The sequence below is a fragment of the Capra hircus genome, chromosome 22 (assembly GCF_001704415.2).
Source record: "Capra hircus breed San Clemente chromosome 22, ASM170441v1, whole genome shotgun sequence".
NCBI lineage: Eukaryota > Metazoa > Chordata > Mammalia > Artiodactyla > Bovidae > Capra > Capra hircus.
The window spans coordinates 16,233,448-16,255,344 of NC_030829.1; the positions used below are offsets into that span (position 1 = coordinate 16,233,448).

General features: G+C 41.5%; 1 protein-coding gene across 3 annotated transcripts in view; it reads left to right on the forward strand.

Moving 5' to 3' along the window:
* Nucleotides 1-21,897, forward strand: part of LOC102177570 (zinc finger protein 660) — an 80,582-nt gene that overhangs the window by 29,236 nt on the left and 29,449 nt on the right. Inside the window, exons 1-5 of one of the 3 annotated variants that reach the window (XM_005695603.3) lie at nucleotides 13,328-13,463; nucleotides 18,399-18,877; nucleotides 20,073-20,235; nucleotides 20,602-20,693; nucleotides 20,975-21,101. In XM_005695603.3, the coding sequence (XP_005695660.3) occupies nucleotides 18,479-18,877; nucleotides 20,073-20,235; nucleotides 20,602-20,693; nucleotides 20,975-21,101 (781 nt within the window). In that variant the 5' untranslated portion in view covers nucleotides 13,328-13,463; nucleotides 18,399-18,478. Of the gene's footprint in view, nucleotides 1-305; nucleotides 13,464-18,398; nucleotides 18,878-20,072; nucleotides 20,236-20,601; nucleotides 20,694-20,974; nucleotides 21,102-21,897 lie in introns of those variants that run through there. The other 2 variants (XM_005695604.3, XM_005695602.3) reach the window with 2 other exon arrangements.

The following is a 21,897-nucleotide window of genomic DNA, read 5'->3' on the forward strand; positions in this document are numbered from 1 at the left end:
GCAGAGCATAAAACAGGAAGAAACCAGGGTGGATTATATATTACTTATTGTTCATTCTGAAACTGCAGCTGTTGGGCTCCTGTTAGTCCCTCGCTTTCCATAAGCTTCCTCTTTCCATAAGTTTCCTTGCCTTTATCTTAGCCTGTATGTCTAACCTCATTTTTCTCATTTTTTTGATCAGTCTTCCCAGCCTTACTTTTCCATGTGAGATCCTGTAGTCCACCACATCTTGTTATCCTTGGATCGTTCTCCTTCCTTTAGTATAGAGAGCAGGTGACATGTGCAAATTCTGTTTCTTCTTCCAGATGGTGAAACAAGGACTGAGAAAGTATTGATTCCAAAATATCAGTCCTGAAAAATCAGAGTCTCAACTTTCAAGAGAATACCACAGAGGTATTGCCAAGGAAGTCAAAATTTTGAAAGCACCTTTGAAGGGAAAGAAAAGACTCGAGGGGCCACTGGTATGCTCCAAGCAAGAAAAAATGAGGAGAAAGACAAGAAACTTCGAACAGAAAACAGTTCAAGACAATAAAACATTCACAGAAGTGAGTGACCTAGAATCTGAAAAAGATGGCCCTACAATAAATGAGAGAATTCAGGCTGTAAAGAGACAGTATGTGTGTACTGAGTGTGGGAAAGCCTTTAGTCAGAGTGCAAACCTCACAGTACATGAACGAATCCACACAGGAGAGAAACCCTATAAATGTAAGGAGTGTGGAAAAGCCTTCAGTCATAGCTCCAACCTGGTTGTTCATCGGAGAATCCACACAGGATTGAAGCCTTACACATGCAGTGAATGTGGGAAATCTTTTAGTGGTAAGTCCCACCTTATTCGCCACCAGGGAATCCACAGTGGGGAGAAAACCTATGAATGTAAGGAGTGTGGGAAATCCTTTAGTCGGAGTTCTGGCCTGATTTCACATCACAGAGTTCACACTGGTGAGAAGCCCTACACCTGTATTGAATGTGGGAAAGCCTTTAGCCGTAGTTCAAACCTTACTCAACATCAGAGAATGCACAAAGGAAAAAAAGTTTACAAGTGTAAGGAGTGCGGGAAAACATGTGTTTCTAATACAAAGATTATGGACCATCAGAGAATTCACACTGGCGAGAAGCCTTATGAATGTGATGAGTGTGGAAAAGCTTTCATCTTAAAGAAGACCCTTAATGAACATCAGCGACTTCATCGTAGAGAGAAACCTTACAAATGTAATGAGTGTGGGAAAGCTTTTACTTCTAATCGAAATCTTATTGATCATCAGAGAGTTCACACTGGAGAGAAACCCTATAAATGTAATGAGTGTGGAAAAACCTTCAGGCAGACTTCTCAAGTGATTCTACATTTGAGAACCCACACGAAGGAGAAACCTTATAAGTGCAGTGAGTGTGGGAAGGCCTATCGTTACAGCTCACAGCTTATTCAACATCAGAGAAAGCATAATGAGGAGAAAGAAATGTCATAAATAACATATATTGTTACAAAGTGGAGCTAATTGCTGCTTTTGGGAAAAGCAGTTTTTCAGTATCATCAACCTTAATTCTTTAAGAATCCACACAGGGAAAATAATCAGAAGTAGACAAAGATTAACAGAAGGGGGTATTCATGCCAGCATCATGTAAAACTGAAGGAAGAAAACTAGATTTTTGACAGAATTGGGTTTAAATGAATGATGGCCTATCCATATGATGGCTTTGCATCCATTGTAAACATTTTTAAAAATATTTAGTGCCATGGAAGAAATGATTTGAATAAAATGAAAGAGAAATGAAAGAGAAAAACAATGAAATATCCAAATTTTAAAAATTTTTATGCAAAGGAAAAAGTGGAAATGAAATAATACCAAACCAAAATATTAACAATGATTATCTTTGGGTAATAGGATTATAGGTAATTTCTATTTTCTTCTTTATACTTTTCTATGCTTTTTAGATTTTCTACAGTGAGAATGTACCACTTTTATATTCAGGAAAAAAGTATAGAGTATTTTTTAAATGCAGTGAGCACATACTCATTTTCATTCAACAGTGTTATGAAAGTTACAGACACTAAAGTCCTAGGATTGCACCCTAATACTGACCTTAGTAGAAGGGGAACCCTCAGCAAGTCACTTCCTTTTAGAGCCTGTTTCCTGTGTATTACATCATAAATACCAGTTGCTGGCTTTTGCGGTTTTAAGATAAACTGATTTTACAGTCAACAAAATATCTAGTCCACTTTCTTAATCACTTTTAGGTTAAAAGAAAACAGTAAAAATATACTATATTCTCTCCCACTGCTGTAGAAGGATCCAGAGAGGATAAAGAACCACCTAGGCTCCATCTTTTCAATATATGTCTGCAGAACCAGAAAAAAATACCCCCTTATGAAATTGGAACAATTGCAGTTTCATAAACTTTAAAGAGAGTCAGCATAATCTAACACAAGGGGAATACTACCTTCACATGTTTCATAGACTTTACTAGCTAAAATTGCAGACTTTTGGGTCAGAGATATATAAGTTCTAATTCCAGATCTACCATGCACTAGCTTGCCAGTTTTGGATAAGTCCCTTAACTACTCTGAGCTGTAGGTTCATCTGTAAAATGGGAGTAACTACCTACCTCACCAGATTGTTGTGAGGATTAAATGAGATAATGTCTATAAATGTGTGACCAGCCTTTATGTCCAGCCCTCTGAGAAAGCCTTAATCTGTTTTCAATAAGTGTTTTAAACTTTTAAGACAGCTCAGAATCTGGGAAACCTTAGAATTGCCCCATTCTTAACTCAGTGGTTCCTCCTCCTTTGTATACAATGAATGCCTAAGCCTGACACCATTTGTTTTCTGCATGTAGTGATACATTGTTTCAGGAACTACTGAGGAGTTGATAGCCCATTTGTTCAAGAAAATGGAGTCTCAAGTGAGGTTAGGTGACTGGCTAGTAAGTGGTTTAAGCCAAAATTTGAACTCAGATCAGACTTTCAAGTCCATGCTTTCTGTGTTTTACCAAAGTGCCTCTGCCCTTCATGACGGTTCTGTGAGTGGGAGACCGAGAAGTTGGGATTCTCCTGAGTAGCCACTTCTGTGAAAGGTGGTTGATGATATGTGGACAATTATAGGTTGATCATGGTTTCATAAGGAAGATGCTAAAAATAAGTGGATGGTATGAAGCATATATTTGGGTGGAAAGAGATTGTTTAGTTTTTGTCCTATTTTGTTTGATAGGATGATGGCTTATATATAATTTTGTGGTATAATAATCCCTCTTTGCATAGTTATTCAAAGCATGATTTCTAGGCTCTGTTGCTGTGTTCAGGGAGTAGGACTGTTGTATCATTTGTCACCCTTGGGTAGGCACTTCCCCAAGAGTCTGGGTGGACACAAGGGAAGGTCACTCACTTGTGACTGTGGCTAGACAGAACTGTAGCAGGAAGGAACTTGCATCATTTTTCCCTAGTCATGTGTCCTTTTCAAAATTCTACAGGGAGGTTGTAATTAATATTTTATGCCTTTTGTCATGCCAGCCATTCTCAGCTGCTGATTACCTATATGGAAACTCCCATGACTAATGTCTCCTAGCCCTGCTAAAACTGCTTTATAGGAAAACAGGCAACTAACTTCCTGTGTGCCTGTTGGTATTTTTTAAGCATTTATTATTGCTGAGCAGAGTTTTTGATGCTTCTGATACTGCTGAGCAAAACATTTTTCCACCACTGTGTCATAGTGTCTGAAATTCTTTCTTCAAATAGCCTTTCTTTTTCATCTTAGAAAACTCTGGTCTCCAAGAGTAAGTATCTTCTAGGGAGGAAGCTGGAGAAGGCAATGGCACCCCACTCCAGTACTCTTGCCTGGAAAATCCCATGGGTGGCTGAATCTGGTAGGCTGCAGTCCATGGGGTCGCTAAGAGTCGGTCACGGCTGAGCAACTTCACTTTCACTTTTCACTTTCATGCATTGGAGAAGGAAATGGCAACCCACTCCAGTACTCTTGCCTGGAGAATCCCAGGGATGGGGGAGACTGGTTGGCTTCCATCTATGGGATCACATAGAGTTGGACTCAACTGAAGCGACAGCAGCAGCAGCAGGAAGGAAGCCAGAGGTCTGAATAAATTGACATTTCTTTCCCAGGCAAGCCAAGATAATGGATCCGGGAGGAGGCCCTCAGTAGCTTCTAATCTTCTAGGCTGATACCTGTCTTAAGCTGCAGGAGTAAATGTTAATAAGTGCGCTCTATACTCATATACCCATTCTACAATGTAGTTTGAACTGAGCACTCACCTTTCTGCAGAAGTTTTTTAAGACTACGAGCTGCCTCTTTCAGTCAGCATTTAATTTTGCAGTTCTTACCATTCTATCAAGCCCTTTCATGATACACTCTGAAATTCAAGTTCTGTCTGAATGTGTTTTTTTCCAACTTCCTGTTCTAATGGAAGCCTGGTTGTTCCCTAACAGCAGTGCTTCCTCTGCAGTTCCTCAATTGCTAGTTTTTGTCTCCCCCAACCCATTTACCTCTCTGTACACCATTTCTTCTCTATTCTGTCAAAACCCCAACTCACTTGAAATGTGTCACTAACCTACTGTGTATTCTCCGTCTCTGTTTCTGTCATCTGCTGGTTTCCTGTGCACTCACATTTACTCACTTGTTTTTAGTACCCTCAATATTCCCAAGGAATATGAAAAGTCAGTATTTTTTGACCACAGATACCCTGTATGTAGAATTGCTTTGGTGTGGACTAGAAATATATACATCTCTTTTAAGTTATGAGAAAAAGTGTGAAATTAAAATGTTATGTAGCCTTGATTAAAGGGAAATCTGAAAGACAAAGAATCTTGCATAGATTGGTGAAAGTCTCCCTAGATTTAGAGATATTTTTCATTGATGGTGTATACTATATTAGATGTTATTAGGAACTCGGAAGAAAATTTAAACCAAAAAGAGCTTTAAATAGTAACTGAGCATTTTCATGACCATGAATTCCATAAGACTATATTTCATTTTCAGCTCTGTGTCCTGAGTGAGAGAATTACTTTTTAAATTTTTTTCCATTCAACTTAAACAAAATAGTATGTTCATATTGTTAGGCTGTTTTTAGAAACTAGACTGTCTGTCTGCACCTCTGATGTTATAAAACTCAAGTCATAAAACTTTTGCTTAAAATGGTTATAATTCCTCCAATAAATATCTGTTGTTATTTCCTTATTATAAATATCACTAAATTTTTTTTTTCTTTTGCTTCCTTCCTTTATTCAGATTGGGAAGAAAACAGTTCAATTTGCTTTTCTTTAAGCAGATGCTTTTGGAATGAAGATGTGATTCTGGCTCGTTTCAGATTCAAACACAACATGAAGCCTATTATTTTCATACTCTTAATAGAGTTGTTCCTCAGTAACTGCAGGGGATTGGGTCCAGGACCCCCACCACCATACCAAATCAAAGAGTGCTCAAGTGCCTTCTATAAAATGGCAAACTATTACGTATAACTTATGCACATCCTCCAGTATACTTTAAATCATCTTTAGATTACTTATAAAACTGAATACAATGTAAATGCTTTGTATATAGTTGTAAATGCAATGAAAATAATGCATATAAATAGTTGCCAGTATGGCAAATTCAGGATTTGCTTTTTGGAACTTTCTGAAGTGTTTTCATTTTTAATATTTTTTACCTGTATTGGGTTAAATACATGATGCAGAACCCACAGATATAGAGGGCCAACTCTACAAAAGTAGAACTCTAGCCGTTAGAAATTGTCCTTCTGGGATTTCCCTGGAAGTCCAATGGTTAAGACTCCACACTTCCAATGCAAGGGATGCAGATTCAATCCCTGGTGGGGGAACTAAAATTCCACATGCTGTGTGGCCAAAAAAAGAAAATGTTCTCTTCTGTTATTTCGCTGGAAAACTTGTATAGCAAGTTATTGTCCCATCCCCTCTCTGATCTCATCTCTATTCAAACCTATACTATTATATAGACATCCTTTGGCTGTATAAAACCAGCATGTTCCCTGAGGTCCATTTCTACTCCGGAAGGCAGATTTGTGAGGGGTCCAAAGGACATGGCTAATTACTTTCTGGGCAGTATAGATACAGGACTTCACTAGTTCTCACTCCTTCCACTGACCATTTTAAATCCACACAGCACAATTTAATGTATAAGGACTGTAGCCGTGACAAAGCTGTAACCATTCTTTTAAGTTCAGTGGTTCCCAAATCGAGGAGTCACAAGAAGTAATTTCACATATACAGGTATATTTCCCACGCCCACAAAATTAGCATATTTGGGTCAGGGTATAGGAATCTATTGGAGAAGGAAATGGCAACCTACTCTAGTATTCTTGCATGAAAAATCCATGGACAGAGGAGCTTGCAGGCTACAGTCCAGAGGGTCCCCAGGAGTTGGACCAACTGAGCGACTAAGCACACATTCACTGGAAATCTATGTAAAACAAAACTTTCAAAGCAGGGGTTTAAGGAAGATCTCCAAGAGGAACGTTGACTCTTTACATGGCTATTTTTGTCATAATCATCCATTTTACCTCAGAAAAATCTACAAATCACAAAATTACTGAGACATACCAGAGTTTGTATAATCATAACAAATTAGCAACCAGTTTACTTAGTGAAAGAAAATGCTGTGACATTTGCAATGTTGGTTTAACCACAGAGTTGAGCAGATTCATGTTTTAAAAAATTATAGGACTTACATGGTGGCCCAGTGGTTAAGAATCTGCCTGCCAATGCAGGAAACATGGATTTGATCCCCTTGTCCAGTAAGATCCAACATGCCATGGAGCAGCTAAGCCCTTGTGCCAAAACTCTTGAAGCCCGTTAGGCCCTAGAGCCTGTGATTCACAAGGGGAAGCCACTACAATGAGAAGCCTGTGTACCACAACTAGAGAGTAGCCCCAGCTCGCTGCAACTGGAGAAAAGTCTGCACACTGCAATGAAGACCCAGCACAGCCAAAAATTAAGTTTTTTAAAAATAAAAAATTGTTGTAGAACAAAGTGGTGAACAAGATAAAATAAAGTCCTTTGGCTATGACACAGCATAGAAATGTTGGATAAAACAAACATCCTTTTAAAGGTGTTTCAGAGAGTAAAATAATCCTCAGAGCCTAGGATAAAGAAGTGGAAGTCAAATAAGTGAGTGCTTGTGTGCCATGTGGCAGTTTGCTGATCCTGGTCATCAAAGGACATAGATTTTATCAACCACAAGGGCAGGGATTTGAGTCTCTGCACCTCACAGCCTGTGGGATCTTAGCTACCTGACCAAGGCTGAATATGTGCCCCCTGCCATGGAAGCATGGAGTGTTCAGCCCTGGGCCACCAGGGAGGTCCTCCCACTCATGCTTTGAGACCTATAAAGTACTATCTCCTGGTTTTCTTCCTACTTGGTTGGGTGTTGGGTCCTTACCCTCTTTCTGCTTAGTATTTTCCACTCACTCTCTGGTACATTTGTATTTGTTTTCTGTCTATCCTCCCTAGAAATGTAAGTTTTTAGGGACTTCACCTCTTTATTTATGTCCCTACTGCCTAGAACAGTGTCTAGCATATGATTAGTACTCAGTGAATTGTTGTTGAATGAACAAAGGAGTAGAGAATGAGATGTTTAAGCAAGTGTTCTGTGAAAGCTAGAAGAAAACATATCAATAGAATAACACCTTGCTCATTCCACAAGCACTCGTCTAGCACCTACTGTGGCTTTGTGCTAGGTGCTAATTGTATGTGGGATCCATATAGTTGTTAGGAGAAGCATACTGATTGAAACCGCCCACCCTGGCCAGGCACCATAGTAACCATTTGCATGAGTTGTTTTATGACAGGAGATCCTGATAAGGAATATGGAACTAATAAGCCATCACCAACCAGAAGAGTTTGGGAAAGGTCAAAAGGAGACACTGCATGTCCGTCCACTTCCCGAAATCCCTCTCACTAGCATCCATCTTGGCTAAGCAATGTGTGCGCCACCAGGAAAGACTCTGAATTAGAATGATTGGCCAAAGACCACCTGGAAACTAATCCCATCACCAGAAAACCCAAGACTGCGAGCCATACGGCAGAGCAGTTCTCCTGGGTTCCCTTACCCTACTGCTCTCCACCTGGGTGCCCTTTCCCAATAAAATCTCTTGCTTTGTCAGCAGATGTGTCTCTTCGGACAATTCATTTCAGAGTGTTAGACAAGAGCCCAGTTTCAGGCCCTGGAAGGGGTCCACCTTCCTGCAACACAGTCATGGCTTTTGCCCTTGAGACGGGAGACAAAGAGGCAGGAAACAAATGCTGGATAAATGAAGATGGGAGTGCAGTTGCTGGGATTTGATAAAGACTGACTGGAACCAGCTGAAACCAAGGTTGTTTTGAGAAGTCTGGTCATGGACCTATAGTTCATTATATCTTTTTTGTAATACCAGAAATCACTCCTTGGCCATGACGGACCATCAAAGGCCAGAAAGTGGACAGTGGTCCAATTCCTGGGAAATACCCCCTCTTCCTGAAATAGCAATGTTCCTGGAACTAGTAATATTCCTCCCATATGTTAGCATATTAAATTACTTAGCCCATGAAAACTACAACCTCATGCTCGGGTGCTGCTCTCACTTTCTGAGATAGTTCACATTGGGCCTGTGGAGTGTGAATTCCCCTAAAAACACTTTCACTTTTCTCTGACTTGCTATTGAATTCTTTGCTGCACAAAGGTAAGGACCCTCACTTGGTGATCCATGCTAAACACTCCTGTGGGTCCAAGGATGTGACATTTCCCTCTTTTGCAATACCCTTTTGGAGCCTCTTTCTGTCATCTTATATAGAGGGTGACAATTCCAGGAGTCCAAACTTAAAAGATTTACGTATCAAAGAGAGAAGCAGAGTTCCAGTACCCTTTACACAGACCTATCTTACTCATTTCGCTTCTCTTTTCACAGCTATTTGTAAGGCCTCCCCAGACAGCCATTTTGCTTTTTTGCATTTCTTTTCCATGGGGATGGTCTTGATCCCTGTCTCCTGTACAATGTCACAAAGCTCATTCCATAGTTCATCAGGCACTCTATCTATCAGATCTAGGCCCTTAAATCTATTTCTCACTTCCACTGTATAGTCTTAAGGGATTTGATTTAGGCTATACCTGAATGGTCTATCGGTTTTCCCTACTTTCTTCAATTTAAGTCTGAATTTGGTAATAAGGAATTCATGATCTGAGCCACAGTCAGCTCCTGGTCTTGTTTTTGCTGACTCTTTAGAGCTTCTCCATCTTTGGCTGCAAAGAATATAATCAATCTGATTTCGGTGTTGACCATCTGGTGATCTCCATGTGTAGAGTCTTCTCTTGTGTTGTTGGAAGAGGGTGTTTGCTATGACCAATGCATTTTCTTGACAAAACTCTATTAGTCTTTGCCCCGCTTCATTCCACATTCCAAGGCCAAATTTGCCTGTTACTCCAGGTGTTTCTTGACTTCCTACTTTTGCATTCCAGTCCCCTATAATGAAAAGGACATCGCTTTTGGGTGTTAGTTCTAAAAGGTCTTGTAGGTCTTCATTAGTTCAGTTCAGTTCAGTTCAGTCATTCAGTCGTGTCCGACTTTTTGCAACCCCATGAATCGCAGCACGCCAGGCCTCCCTGTCCATCACCAACTCCCGCAGTTCACTCAGACTCACATCCATCAAGTCAGCGATGCCATCCAGCCATCTCATCCTCTGTCGTCCCTTCCTCCTCCTGCCCCCAATCCCTCTCAGCATCAAAGTCTTTTCCAATGAGTCAACTCTTCGCATGAGGTGGCCAAAGTACTGGACTTTCAGCTTTAGCATCATTCCTTCCAAAGAAATCCCAGGGCTGATCTCCTTCAGAATGGACTGGTTGCATCTCCTTGCAGTCCAAAGGACTCTCATGAGTCTTCTCCAACACCACAGTCCAAAAGCATCAATTCTTCGGCTCTCAGCCTTCTTCCAGTGCAACTCTCACATCTATACATGACCACAGGAAAAACCATAGCCTTGACTAGACAGACCTTAGTCGGCAAAGTAATGTCTCTGCTTTTGAATATGCTATCTAGGTTGGTCATAACTTTTCTTGGAAGGAGTAAGCATCTTTTAATTTCATGGCTGCAATCACCATCTGCAGTGATTTTGGAGCCCCCCAAAATAAAGTCTGACACTGTTTCCACTGTTTCCCCATCTATTTCCCATGAAGTGATGGGACTGGATGCCATGATCTTCGTTTTCTGAATGTTGAGCTTTAAGCCAACTTTTTCACTCTGCACTTTCACTTCATCAAGAGGCTTTTTAGTTCCTCTTCACTTTCTGCCATAAGGGTGGTGTCATCTGCATATCTGAGATTATTGATATACCTCCCGGCAATCTTGATTCCAGCTTGTGTTTCTTCTAGCCTAGCGTTTCTCATGATGTACTCTGCATATAAGTTAAATAAGCAGGGTGACAACATACAGTCTTGACATACTCCTTTTCCTATTTGGAACCAGTCTGTTGTTCCATGTCCAGTTCTAACTGTTGCTTCCTGACCTGCATACAGATTTCTCAAGAGGCAGGTCAGGTGGTCTGGGATTCCCATCTCTCTCAGAATTTTCCACAGTTTATTGTAATCCACACAGTCAAAGGCTTTGGCATAGTCAATAAAGCAGAAATAGATGTTTTTCTGGAACTCTCTTGCTTTTTTGATGATCCAGCGGATGTTGGCAATTTGATCTCTGGTTCCTCTGCCTTTTCTAAAACCAGCTTGAACATCAGGAAGTTCACAGTTCACATATTGCTGAAGCCTGGCTTGGAGAATTTTGAGCATTACTTTACTAGCGTGTGAGATGAGTGCAATTGTGCAGTAGTTTGAGCATTCTTTGGCATTGCCTTCCTTTGGGATTGGAATGAAAACTGACCTTTTCCAGTCCTGTGGCCACTGCTGAATTTCCAAATTTGCTGGCATATTGCGTGCAGCACTTTCACAGCATCATCTTTCAGGATTTGAAACAGCTCAACTGTAATTCCATCACCTCCACTAGCTTTGTTCGTAGCGATGCTTTCTAAGGCCCACTTGACTTCACATTCCAGGATGTCTGGCTCTAGATGAGCGATCACACCATCGTGATTATCTGGGTTGTGAAGATCTTTTTTGTACAGTTCTTCTGTGTATTCTTGCCACCTCTTCTTAATATCTTCTGCTTCTGTTAGGTCCATACCATTTCTGTCCTTTATTGCGCCCATTTTTGCATGAAATATTCCCTTGGTCTTCATAGAACCGTTTGACTTCAGCTTCTTCAGCGTTACTGGTTGGGGCATAGACTTGGATTACCATGATATTGAATAGTTTGCCTTGGAGACGAACAGAGATCATTCTGTCGTTTTTGAGATTGCATCCAAGTACTGCATTTTGGACTCTTTTGTTGACCATGATGGCTACTCCATTTCTTCTGAGGGATTCCTGCCCACAGTAGTAGATATAATGGTCATCTGAGTTAAATTCACCATTCCAGTCCATTTTAGTTCGCTGATTCCTAGAATGTTGATGTTCACTCTTGCCATCTCTTGTTTGACCACTTCCAACTTGCCTTGATTCATGGACCTGACATTCCAGGTTCCTATGCAATATTGCTCTTTACAGCATCAGACCTTGCTTCTATCACCAGTCACATCCACAGCTGGGTATTGTTTTTGCTTTGGCTCCATCCCTTCATTCTTTCTGGAGTTACTTGTCCACTGATCTCCAGTAGCATATTGGGCACCTACTGACCCGGGGAGTTCCTCTTTCAGTATCCTATCATTTTGCCTTTTCATACTGTTCATGGAAAACAACAGAATGGGAAAGACTAGAAATCTCTTCAAGAAACTTAGAGATACCAAAGGAGACCCAACCAGTCCATTCTGAAGGAGATCAGCCCTGGGATTTCTTTGGAGGGAATGATGCTAAAGCTGAAAGTCCGGTACTTTGGCCACCTCATGCGAAGAGTTGACTCATTGGAAAAGACTTTGATGCTGAGAGGGATTGGGGGCAGGAGGAGGAGGTGACGACAGAGGATGAGATGGCTGGATGGCATCGCTGACTTGATGGACGTGAGTCTGAGTGAACTGCGGGAGTTGGTGATGGACAGGGAGGCCTGGCGTGCTGCGATTCATGGGGTCACAAAGAGTCGGACACCGACTGAGCTACTGAATGAACTGAATTTACTCAGGATGGTGGACAACTGCAAAGACGTTCTCATTCCAGGGAGGCAGTGTCCCTTCCTCCTCATTTCAGCTTAATTTATGTTTAACACCAGAGCTCCATTATCTCATCATTTGGGCAAGAGCTCCAATATTTTGGCCACTGGTTGTGAAGAGCCAACTCATTGGAAAAGACTCTAATGCTGGGAAAGATTGATTGCATGAGGAGATGGGACAACAAAGGATGAGATACTTGGATGGCATCACCGACTCAATGAATCCTGGAGATAGTGAGGGACAGGTGTTGCAGGAAGGCGGACCCCTTCCGGGGCCTGAAACTGGGCTCTTGTTAACACTGCGAAATGAACTGTCCGAGGAGACACATCTGCTGACAAAGAAAGAGATTTTATTGGGAAATGGCACCCGGGTGGAGAGCAGTTAGGTAAGGAAACCCAGAACTGCTCTGCCACGTGGCTCGCCATTTCAGGTTTTCTGTTGTTGGACTTAGTTTCCAGGTGGTCTTTGACCAATCATTCTAATTAAGAGTATTTCCTGGTGGCGAAACGCATCGCTCAGCCAAGATGGATGCTAGTGAGAGGGATTCTGGGAAGTGGACGGACACGCGGTGTCTCCTTTCGACCTTTCCTGAACTCTTCTGGTTGGTAGGTGGCTTATTAGTTCCCTATTCCTTATCAGGATCTCCTGTCATAAAACAACTCGTGCAAATGGTTACTATGGTGCTTGGCCAGGGTGGGCGGTTTCAATCAGTGTGCTTCCCCTAACAGAGGGTCGTTCATGCTATCAGAAAGAGTTGGACGCGCCTTAGCAACTGAACAACATCAAGCCAATTCACAAGGAAGTCATTTTTAATGTATGTTATTTATGGTGAGAACTGCTCTGGTTCACAAATAGACTGGATATTTCACTCACGAAGACATTCAGACGTTCGAGAAATTACTCTATAAAGCTCAGCTGCAATTCGAATTAAAACAGAAAGGTCCAATTCTTTTCAGGAGGTGACACGAGTCCTGGGGGCCTGGGCCACGTGATTCACCTCTGCATCCTTGGGTTCTGGAATACGGCCACACCTGTTCTTTGGTTGAGAGGAATGGGCCCAGGAGCTCCGCCTTTTCTGCCACCGCTGGGAAAGCTAGGAACCATAGAGATGTGCTTTCCTAGAGAGCCGAAACTGGGAGGTGGGGTGAGCCACCGGATGTCTCGATACCCTCGGGTCAGCCATTATTCTGGGCTTCAGGTGCCGTCGCGTCCAGTTTTCGTGTCATCTCCTGGCGTCCCGGCGCCAAGGTAGTGGTCCCCAAGGCCGGATCCGCCGCGGGAGACGCCGGTGAGCGGGGTGGGCTCGAGTCGGGTTGGCAAGCGCGGAGGGCGACCCGGGTTGTGGCTTGAGCTCTCCAGGGCAGCTCAGCCCTGGCCGGCCCCTCTCTGCTCCTCTCCCTCAGGGCGGTCCCTCCACCACTTGGTTGAGATGGACGCCTAGGCTGCGGCTTGGGGAATATACTGAAGACAGCGCCTCTGTCTGTGTGTCTGTGGATTGGCTGTCAATAGAATGTGCTGCCCCTTTGAGAAGAGTGACCTCAGTAGCCAGGTTCTCAGCTCAAGTCTTTCTGCTTTTTTCTCAGTCTTCTCTGAGGCTGATGCTGGATACAGCTTGAGACTTCCCTGGAGCAGGGACTCCCAGAATTCTTTTTTTTTTTTTTTTTCCTTGAAGGATGGATTGATTCCCATTTTTCTTTGTAATTTTATTGGCGTATACTTGGTTTTCAATTTTATGTTAGATTTAGGTGTACAGCCAAGTGAGTCTGTTATACATACATCCACTCTTGATTCTTTTCCTGTATAGGCCGTTACAGAGTATTGACTAGAGTTACCTCTGCCATACAGTATGTCTTTAATAGTTATATTTTTCATATATAGTAGTGTGTATATGGAGAAGGCAATGGCAACCCACTCCAGTACTCTTGCCTGGAAAATCCTCTGGACGGAGGAGCCTGGTAGGCTGCAGTCCGTGGGGTTGCTAAGAGTCGGACAGGACTGAGCAACTTCACTTTCACTTTTCACTGTCATGCACTGGAGAAGGAAATGGTAGCCCACTCCAGTGTTCTTGTCCCTGGAGAATTCCAGGGACGGGGGACCTGGTGGGGTGCCGTCTCTGGGGTCGCACGGAGTCGTACACGACTGGAGTGACTTAGCAGCAGCAGCAGCAGCAGCAGCAGCAGTGTGTATATGTCATTCCCAGTCTTCCAATTTATCCCCCCCACACCAAGTCCCATTTAAAATTTTGTAATGTAATGGTATTTAAGAAGCAAACAGGCCACGCATATCACCATTGCCTCAGAGAATGTATTTTCACATTAAGTACAAATGTGAGTAAATGCTGTCTTTTGCAAGAAAGGTCGTTATCAACCTGTGAGTGACTGTGTATGGTTATTGTTTTAATGAACTGTTGTTTGGAAACCTTTGCTTTAGAATAGTTGTTTGGGTTTCAGAAGTCTTTTGTTAGATGCAGTTATTTTGTACTTTTGGGGTTAGAATCCCTGAGATCAGAATTTGCTCCCATAACTGAACTAGTTGAGTGGCCTTGAGTGAATTACTTAGCTCCTCTGAGACTTCTTTTGTTCTTTTTAACCTGTGCTTACAAATCTTTTGTGAGAAACAAGCATAATATATGCTTAAGGATTTCTTATTTGTATCTCTATAAAGTAAGAGTAAATAAAATTCTGGTAATTTACTGTAGAAAATTATTTAGAAGTCTCTTTTCCCCCCAAGTTTCATTTGTAGACCCTGTTTTTTTAGAACAGTTTTAGGTCCATAGGAAAATTAAGCAGAAAATACAGAAACTTCTCATATGTTCCCTGCCTCTACACTTGCATAGCCTCCTCCAGTATCAACATCCCCCACCACTGGAGGGATAGAGTGGGAGTTTGGGGTTAGCAGATGCAAACTAGTATTTATAGGATGGATAAACAACAAGGTTCTACTGTATAACTTAGGGAACTGTATTCAATATCCTGTGATAAACCTTAATGGAAAGAATATTTAAAAATGTATATGTATAATTGAATCACTTTGCTGTACAGCAGAAATTAACGTGTATACCAACTGTAGGTCTATTAAAAAATCCGTCATAGTTTTGCCTTTTCCAGAAGCCATGTCGTTGGAATTGTAAAGTATATTGGACTTTGAGATTAGCTTCTTTCACTGAGTAACATACATTTATGTTTCCTTTGTATCTTTTCATGGCTTGATAGCTTCTTTTTAACACTGAATAATATTCTATTATCTGGATGTACCACAGTTTATCTGTTTACCCATTGAAGGATATCTTGGTTGATTCTTGGTGTTGACAGTTATGAATAAACCTGCTAAAACATCCATGTGCAGGTTTTTGTGTGGACATATGTCTTCAGTTCGTTTGGATGAATACTGAAGAGCACAATTGCTAATTTATGGTAAGAGTATGTTTAGTTTTGTAAGAAAGGGCCAAACAGTCTTCCATAGTGGCTGTACTATTTTGCATTTCTACCAACGAATGACAATTTCTGTTGTCCCACATCTTCACCTGCGTTTGGTGTTGCCAGTGTTCTAGATTTTGGCCATTCTAAAAGGTATGTAATGGTATTTCATCGTTTTAACTTGCATTTCCCTGATGACATATATGATGCAGAGCATATTTTTATGCAGTTATTTGAAATCTGTATATCTTCTTTGGCGAAGTGTTTGTTTAGGTCTTTAGTGGAAGCTACAAGTCCTCATTACTGGACTGCCAGGGAATTCCCCTTTGGGTCATTAAAAAAAAAAAAAGATTGATTTATTTTTGACTGTGCTGGGTCTTTGTTGCTGTGCTCAGGCTTTCTGTAGTTCAGGCAAGTCAGAGCTACTCTTCATTGTGGTATGCAGACTTCTCATTTTGGTTGCTTCTCTTGTTGTGGAGGAGGGGCTCTGTGTGCATGGCCTCTGTAGTTGTGGTGCAAGGGCTTAGTTGCTCCTCAGCATATGGTATCTTCCTGGACCAAGAATTGAACCTGTGTCCCCTGCATTAGCAGGTGGATTCTTAACCACTAAATCACCAGACTAACCCACATGGGCATATTTTAATTGAGTTGTTTGTTTTCTTAATTGTTGAGTTTTAAGAGTTCTTTGTATGAAATATACAAAAGAAGGATATTAGGCTTTTATCAAGTATTTGTGTTTTTGCAAGTATTTTCTTTCAGTCTATGGGTTGTCTTCTCATTCTTGACATTGCTTTTTCCAGAGCAGAATTTTTGAATTTTAATGAAGTCTACCTATTATTTCTTTCAAGGATCATGCCTTTTGAATGTATCTAAAAAGCTGTCGCCATACCCAAGGTCATCTAGGTTTTCTCCTAGGTTATCGTCCAGGATTTTTGTAGTTATGTATTTTATATTTAGGTCTCTGATCCATTTTGGGTTAATTTTTATGAAATATGTAAAGTTTGTGTCTAGATTGATTTTTTTTTTTTTTTTGCATGTGGCCTATCTGGTTGTACCAGCACCATTTGCTGAAAAGACTATCTTTATTCCATCGTATTACCTTAATTCTATCAATGATCAGTTGACTCTATTCATGTGAGTCTATTTCTGGACATTCTATTCTGTTTCATTGATTTGTCTGCACTTTGCCAATACGGCACTGCCTTCATGACTGTAACTTTTTAGAAAGTCTTGATGTTAGGTAGTGTCAGTCCCTCAACTCTGGGTAGTATTGGGTAGTGTCAGTCCCTCAACTTCACGATACTGAGGGAGAAGTCCTTCAGTATTGTGTTAGTTATTCTGGGTAGCTTCTCCAGGTAAACTTTAGAATCAGTTTGTTGATATCTACAAAATAGCTTGATGAGTTATTGGAGTTGCATTGACTCAATAGATAAGGTTGAGAAGAACTGGAATTTTGACAGTACTCTTTCTAGCTGTGAGCATGGGATAGAAATAGGTTTTAAAAATTCCTTTCCATCACCGCCAGATCAGTGACCAAAGAACTGCTCAGTTTCTTTTTTCAAGTGTTCTATCCCTACTAATACTTTAGAACTTTGTTTGCTTAGACTACAGGTTTCCCCTAATGTCTGAAAATAGTGTTCTTATGAAACCTTCATAAGCTCAGATGGTGTAAAGCAAAGGAGCGGTTACCTTAGGACACATCTTGCTAACAGATGCACAAAGTAAAACTGGATACAGCACAGATGCTCACAGACACAGGTTAAGTCCATGGTGGCTTGATGCTGAGATACTGAGTGTAGTTCCTATGGAATGGGCATGGCAGTGCCACTCTGGCTACTTGGGGTACCTCTTGCTACCTCTTAGTAGCCTTTAGAATTTGCTTCTGCTTGCTTACCACTTCACTCTAGTTCTACAACCTTACCTCAGAGTTTTCTTCCTTTCTCTGATTCGCACAGAACATTTCTAACAGAGCTCCCTTGCTTTAGAAATTACAGTTTCTTCTTGGAATAGCTTTCCTAATCTGGAAAGTGATCTTTTTATTTTATCTTTGAAGCCCAACCCAAAATTACCTCCATGAGTTTTTACTGTGCTTGTTTATCCTCCTGTTAATTGTACTTGTACTTTGTATTGCAATTATATTTTATTTTGCTCTCCTCTGCTCTGTTATAAGCATGAACTTTTTAAGGGTCCACATGTTAAATAAAATTAATGGGGCATTCAGATATGTCACTGATAGTGACGTAACTGTTACAGCCTTAAAAGTGTAGACTATTCCTACCTTTCTGCTAAACAGTTTCTTTTCTGGGGATTTTTCCTGAAGAAATAAGTAGAAATGTAACCAAAAATTCTTTAGCAAAGATGGTCATTGTAGCTTAATTTGTAATAGGAGAAAATTATAAATAATTAAATGTCCAACAGCAGTGGATTACTTAAGTATGAATGGATTGATACACTTAAGAATAATGATTAAAGGATATTTAATATTGGACTTCCATGGTGGTCCCGTTGTTAAGACTCTGGGCTTCCAATTCAGGGGGTGCAAGTTCAGTCCCTTGTTGCAGAACTCAGATCCCACATGCCTCGTGGGAAGAGAAAAAAAAGGAATTTCATGTTTTTGATATCAGCAGTGGTCTGGATAACATGAATATTAATGTCCCTAGAGCCTTGGGCTGGGGCTTCTGTCAAAGAAGAAACTGCCCAGAATTTAGAACTCTGCATTCAGCAAGGTTTCTTCATTACTGGGGGCTAATTGGGGTGCGGAAAATCTGATTGTGTCTCTGGGTTAACTTTAACAATGATTTCTTTAGGTCTTATAGATGATATTCTTCAAGCTCTAAGGAAGAAGTGAAGCAAGGATTGAGGGACCCTGGAGAGGAGCCTGTCTTCAATGGCAACAATGACAAGAGAAAATTGGGCCCACAATGCTCTGCGACAAGAGGGCCTTGTTAAAGGGAAGGATGATACCTGGAAGTGGGGAACCAGCTTCCAAGGGAGTAGCTCCACTGTTTGGGAGACCTCCCACCTGCACTTTAGACAGTTACGTTATCATGAGACATCTGGACCCCAGGAGGCACTGAGCCGGCTCCGGGAGCTCTGTCGCCGGTGGCTGAGGCCAGAAGCACGCACCAAGGCCCAGATCCTGGAGCTGCTGGTGCTGGAGCAATTCCTGAGCATCCTCCCTGGAGAGATACGGACCTGGGTGCAGATCCATCGGCCTGGGAGTGGTGAGGAGGCCGTGGCCCTGGTAGAAGAGCTGCAGAAAGACCTTGATGGACCAACATTAAAAGTGAGAAAGGGAAAGTGGGGAGTAGGCCCAGGACAGGCTGGGATAGAAAATGATCCTGTGATTTTCATTAACAGTAACACAGCAGCAACCCTTATGCTAATTAAAACAGGTTCATGAGCTCTTCAGACCATAGAATATCTATCTGGAGAAGTGGATTTATGGTTGGGATCTTTGGACCAATTCAAAATCAACACAGAGCATTGACTCTGCTTTGTCTCCCTGGGTGATGATTGCTAATTCTGAGTTTGATTCAAGAATCTGAAGAGCATAATGTTCCTAAAAGCTCCTCTAAACAGAAGCAAGTATATTGTTTGTAAAGTCTGTTTGGATTGGTGTTGTAAACCTGGAGTATGAAAAGTTGTGGAGAGCAAGAATGAAGCTTTCTAGACCTGGAAAGACCACTCTCTGTGTTCCCCTACTGGGGACTGTGTAAGACAAGAGATTGGGTTGAGATATTTGCCTCTGATCAGATTTTATATCCTTCGCTATTAAATTGGGATCTTAACATGGTTTCTAGTATGTGTCAGCTCTCTTTCTGTCTATCTGGAGCCGACTAGAAACATTTCTATGTGAAAAGTCTGAAATATAATTTGGGAGGGATATCAAGGATGGGCTTGTTTGTTTGTTTTAATTATGAAAATGAAGAATTTTAGAGCTGTGTTTTTCATTACTAATCACTAAGCCATTGTTCTCATTTAAGGGATAAAAAATGGAGGCAGGAAAATGTTCACTGCATTGCCTTTGTGAGACATCTAGTTAGCAGCAAAACCAGATGTCTAGACTTCTAGTGTTCCTTCTGTTGGAGCAGGAGGGGATGAGAAAAGTTGTGAATAAGTAGAACCCAGTGGTTTAGATTAAACCTGAAGCTGAAGACTTGTAGATTAAGTCTGAAGCTCTTAATTGCTTGTTACTTCCCATTCCCTCCTTAACCCACACCCAGGTCTGGCTTCTGTTTCTACTGTTCTGTTCAGTCTCCTCTGGGAAAGGTCACCAGTACCATGAGTGGGGCTAGAGGGCAGCTCCATTGTTCTCAAGGCAAAGCTTTCCTGCTGTTTTGATGCTCCATACTTGAGGTGGGTCACTCTCATCTCACAGTTCTAGACTATATGGGCAGAAAGAGGTCCATGGTGGTTAGGTGAATTCATTTGCTGGAGGTACAGGAAGAGTCAGCTTATTGCGTTCTGCTTGTTCCCAGGTTCCAGCCTTTGTCCAGGACCAAGACACTTTCCAGGAGGGTCTGAGTACTCCAGGAATAGAACTTCCTCATGCACCCACTGGCAGCCACATATCAGCTGAAATTCGCTCAAATTCTCTTACTGACCCAGTGGTGTTTGGCTTGCTCCAGGATCCTCAACATGGTAACTTACTCTGTGGGTCTGGCTTTGGACATCCTCAAGATTCTTGCTGGGTCTCACCTCCCTACTCCCAGATAGCTACTTCCTCTTCTGCAGTTCTGTGAGTCCCTTAGGATACCAAACTCTTTTCTTTTCCCCCTCGTGTCATTGCTTGGGTCCCTCTGACCCTTTATCCATTCTTATTATTAATTTTTGCACTTTTCCAGCCCTGCACATGCAGGTCAGAAAAGATTTGTGTGTCATTTTCTAGCCATTATTGTCTAGTTCTGGTAGTTATGTGTCTTTTTGAACTCCTATTTTATAGAAAATAAACTTACTGGATTTGGACAGGAATGACAGTTATCTCATATGCAGCTTTTTCTTCTTCAGATTCTCCTGCCCCTGAAGCTTCTGCCCTTTCCCAGGAAGAGAACCCCAGAAACCAATTAATGGCTCTCATGCTCTTGACAGCCCAGCCCCAGGTAAAATTTGCTACCTCTTTCCTTCCTAAGGCCCTATCTGCACTGCCTAATTGTGGCTCAAACGTACATTCGCTCTTCCTAGTGCTTGGGTGTTCAGTCAGCTCCCATCTTTGAATCAAGGTCCCTGCTATTGAAGGGCAGAGTTCATGTGGGATCTCCTGTGTCTCTCTGCTATCCCACCTCATGCCCTCATAACATGTCTCTTCCCCAAAAGTGAAAGGAACCCTTCAGTAGGGGAGCTTCCTGGGCATGGATAATCTCATACATACCTGTCATTTCAGGAATTGGTGATGTTTGAGGAGGTGTCAGTATGCTTCACTTCAGAAGAATGGGCATGTTTGAGCCCAGTTCAGAGGGCCTTGTACTGGGATGTGATGCTAGAGAATTACGGGAATGTGACTTCCTTAGGTAAGGACCCTTTTTTCCCATAATTTGTACCTTTACTTCATCAGCTTTTGTTTCTTTTTCTTTTTTTTCTTTTTACACCTCTATGACTCCCTGCAGTATAAGTGCAGATTCTTAACCACTGGACCACCAGGGAAGTCCCAGCTTTTGTGGAACTTTTTGCTACGCTGCTGCTGCTGCTGCTAAGTCACTTCAGTTGTGTCCGACTCTGTGCGACCCCAGAGACGGCAGCCCACCAGGCTCCTCCGTCCCTGGGATTCTCCAGGCAAGAACACTGGAGTGGGCTGCCATTTCCTTCTCCAATTTGCTATGCTAATTATGAACATAGCGTAGCATACTTATTTTGAAAAATACTTGAAGGAAAAAAAAATTTAAACTGACTTTTTATAAACAACTACCCTCAAAATTTTGATATTTTACCTTTTTGGCTTTTTCTATATATTGGAGAGGTTTTTTTTTTTTTTATGCATTGTTTTGAGAGTGTGTGTCTGTGAATATGTACAGTTTTATAGCTTGCTTTCTTTGCATTTACCTCAACTCGTATTATCACACATTCTTTGCAAACATTATCTGTATTGGCTGGATAATTTGTGTCATAATGTGTCAGTTAGCCATTTCTGTATTTTAGATAATTACTGTAATAATAATCTTTCTCTATGCCTAATGTTTCTTTTTATTTTTAATTCTCATTATTTTTTAGAAGTAGAATCACTAGGCCTAAATTAATTATTTTAAGGCTCTTGCTTCCTACTGCCAAATTGCTTTCCATATTGATGTCAGTCCTTTCTGCTCTTACCAG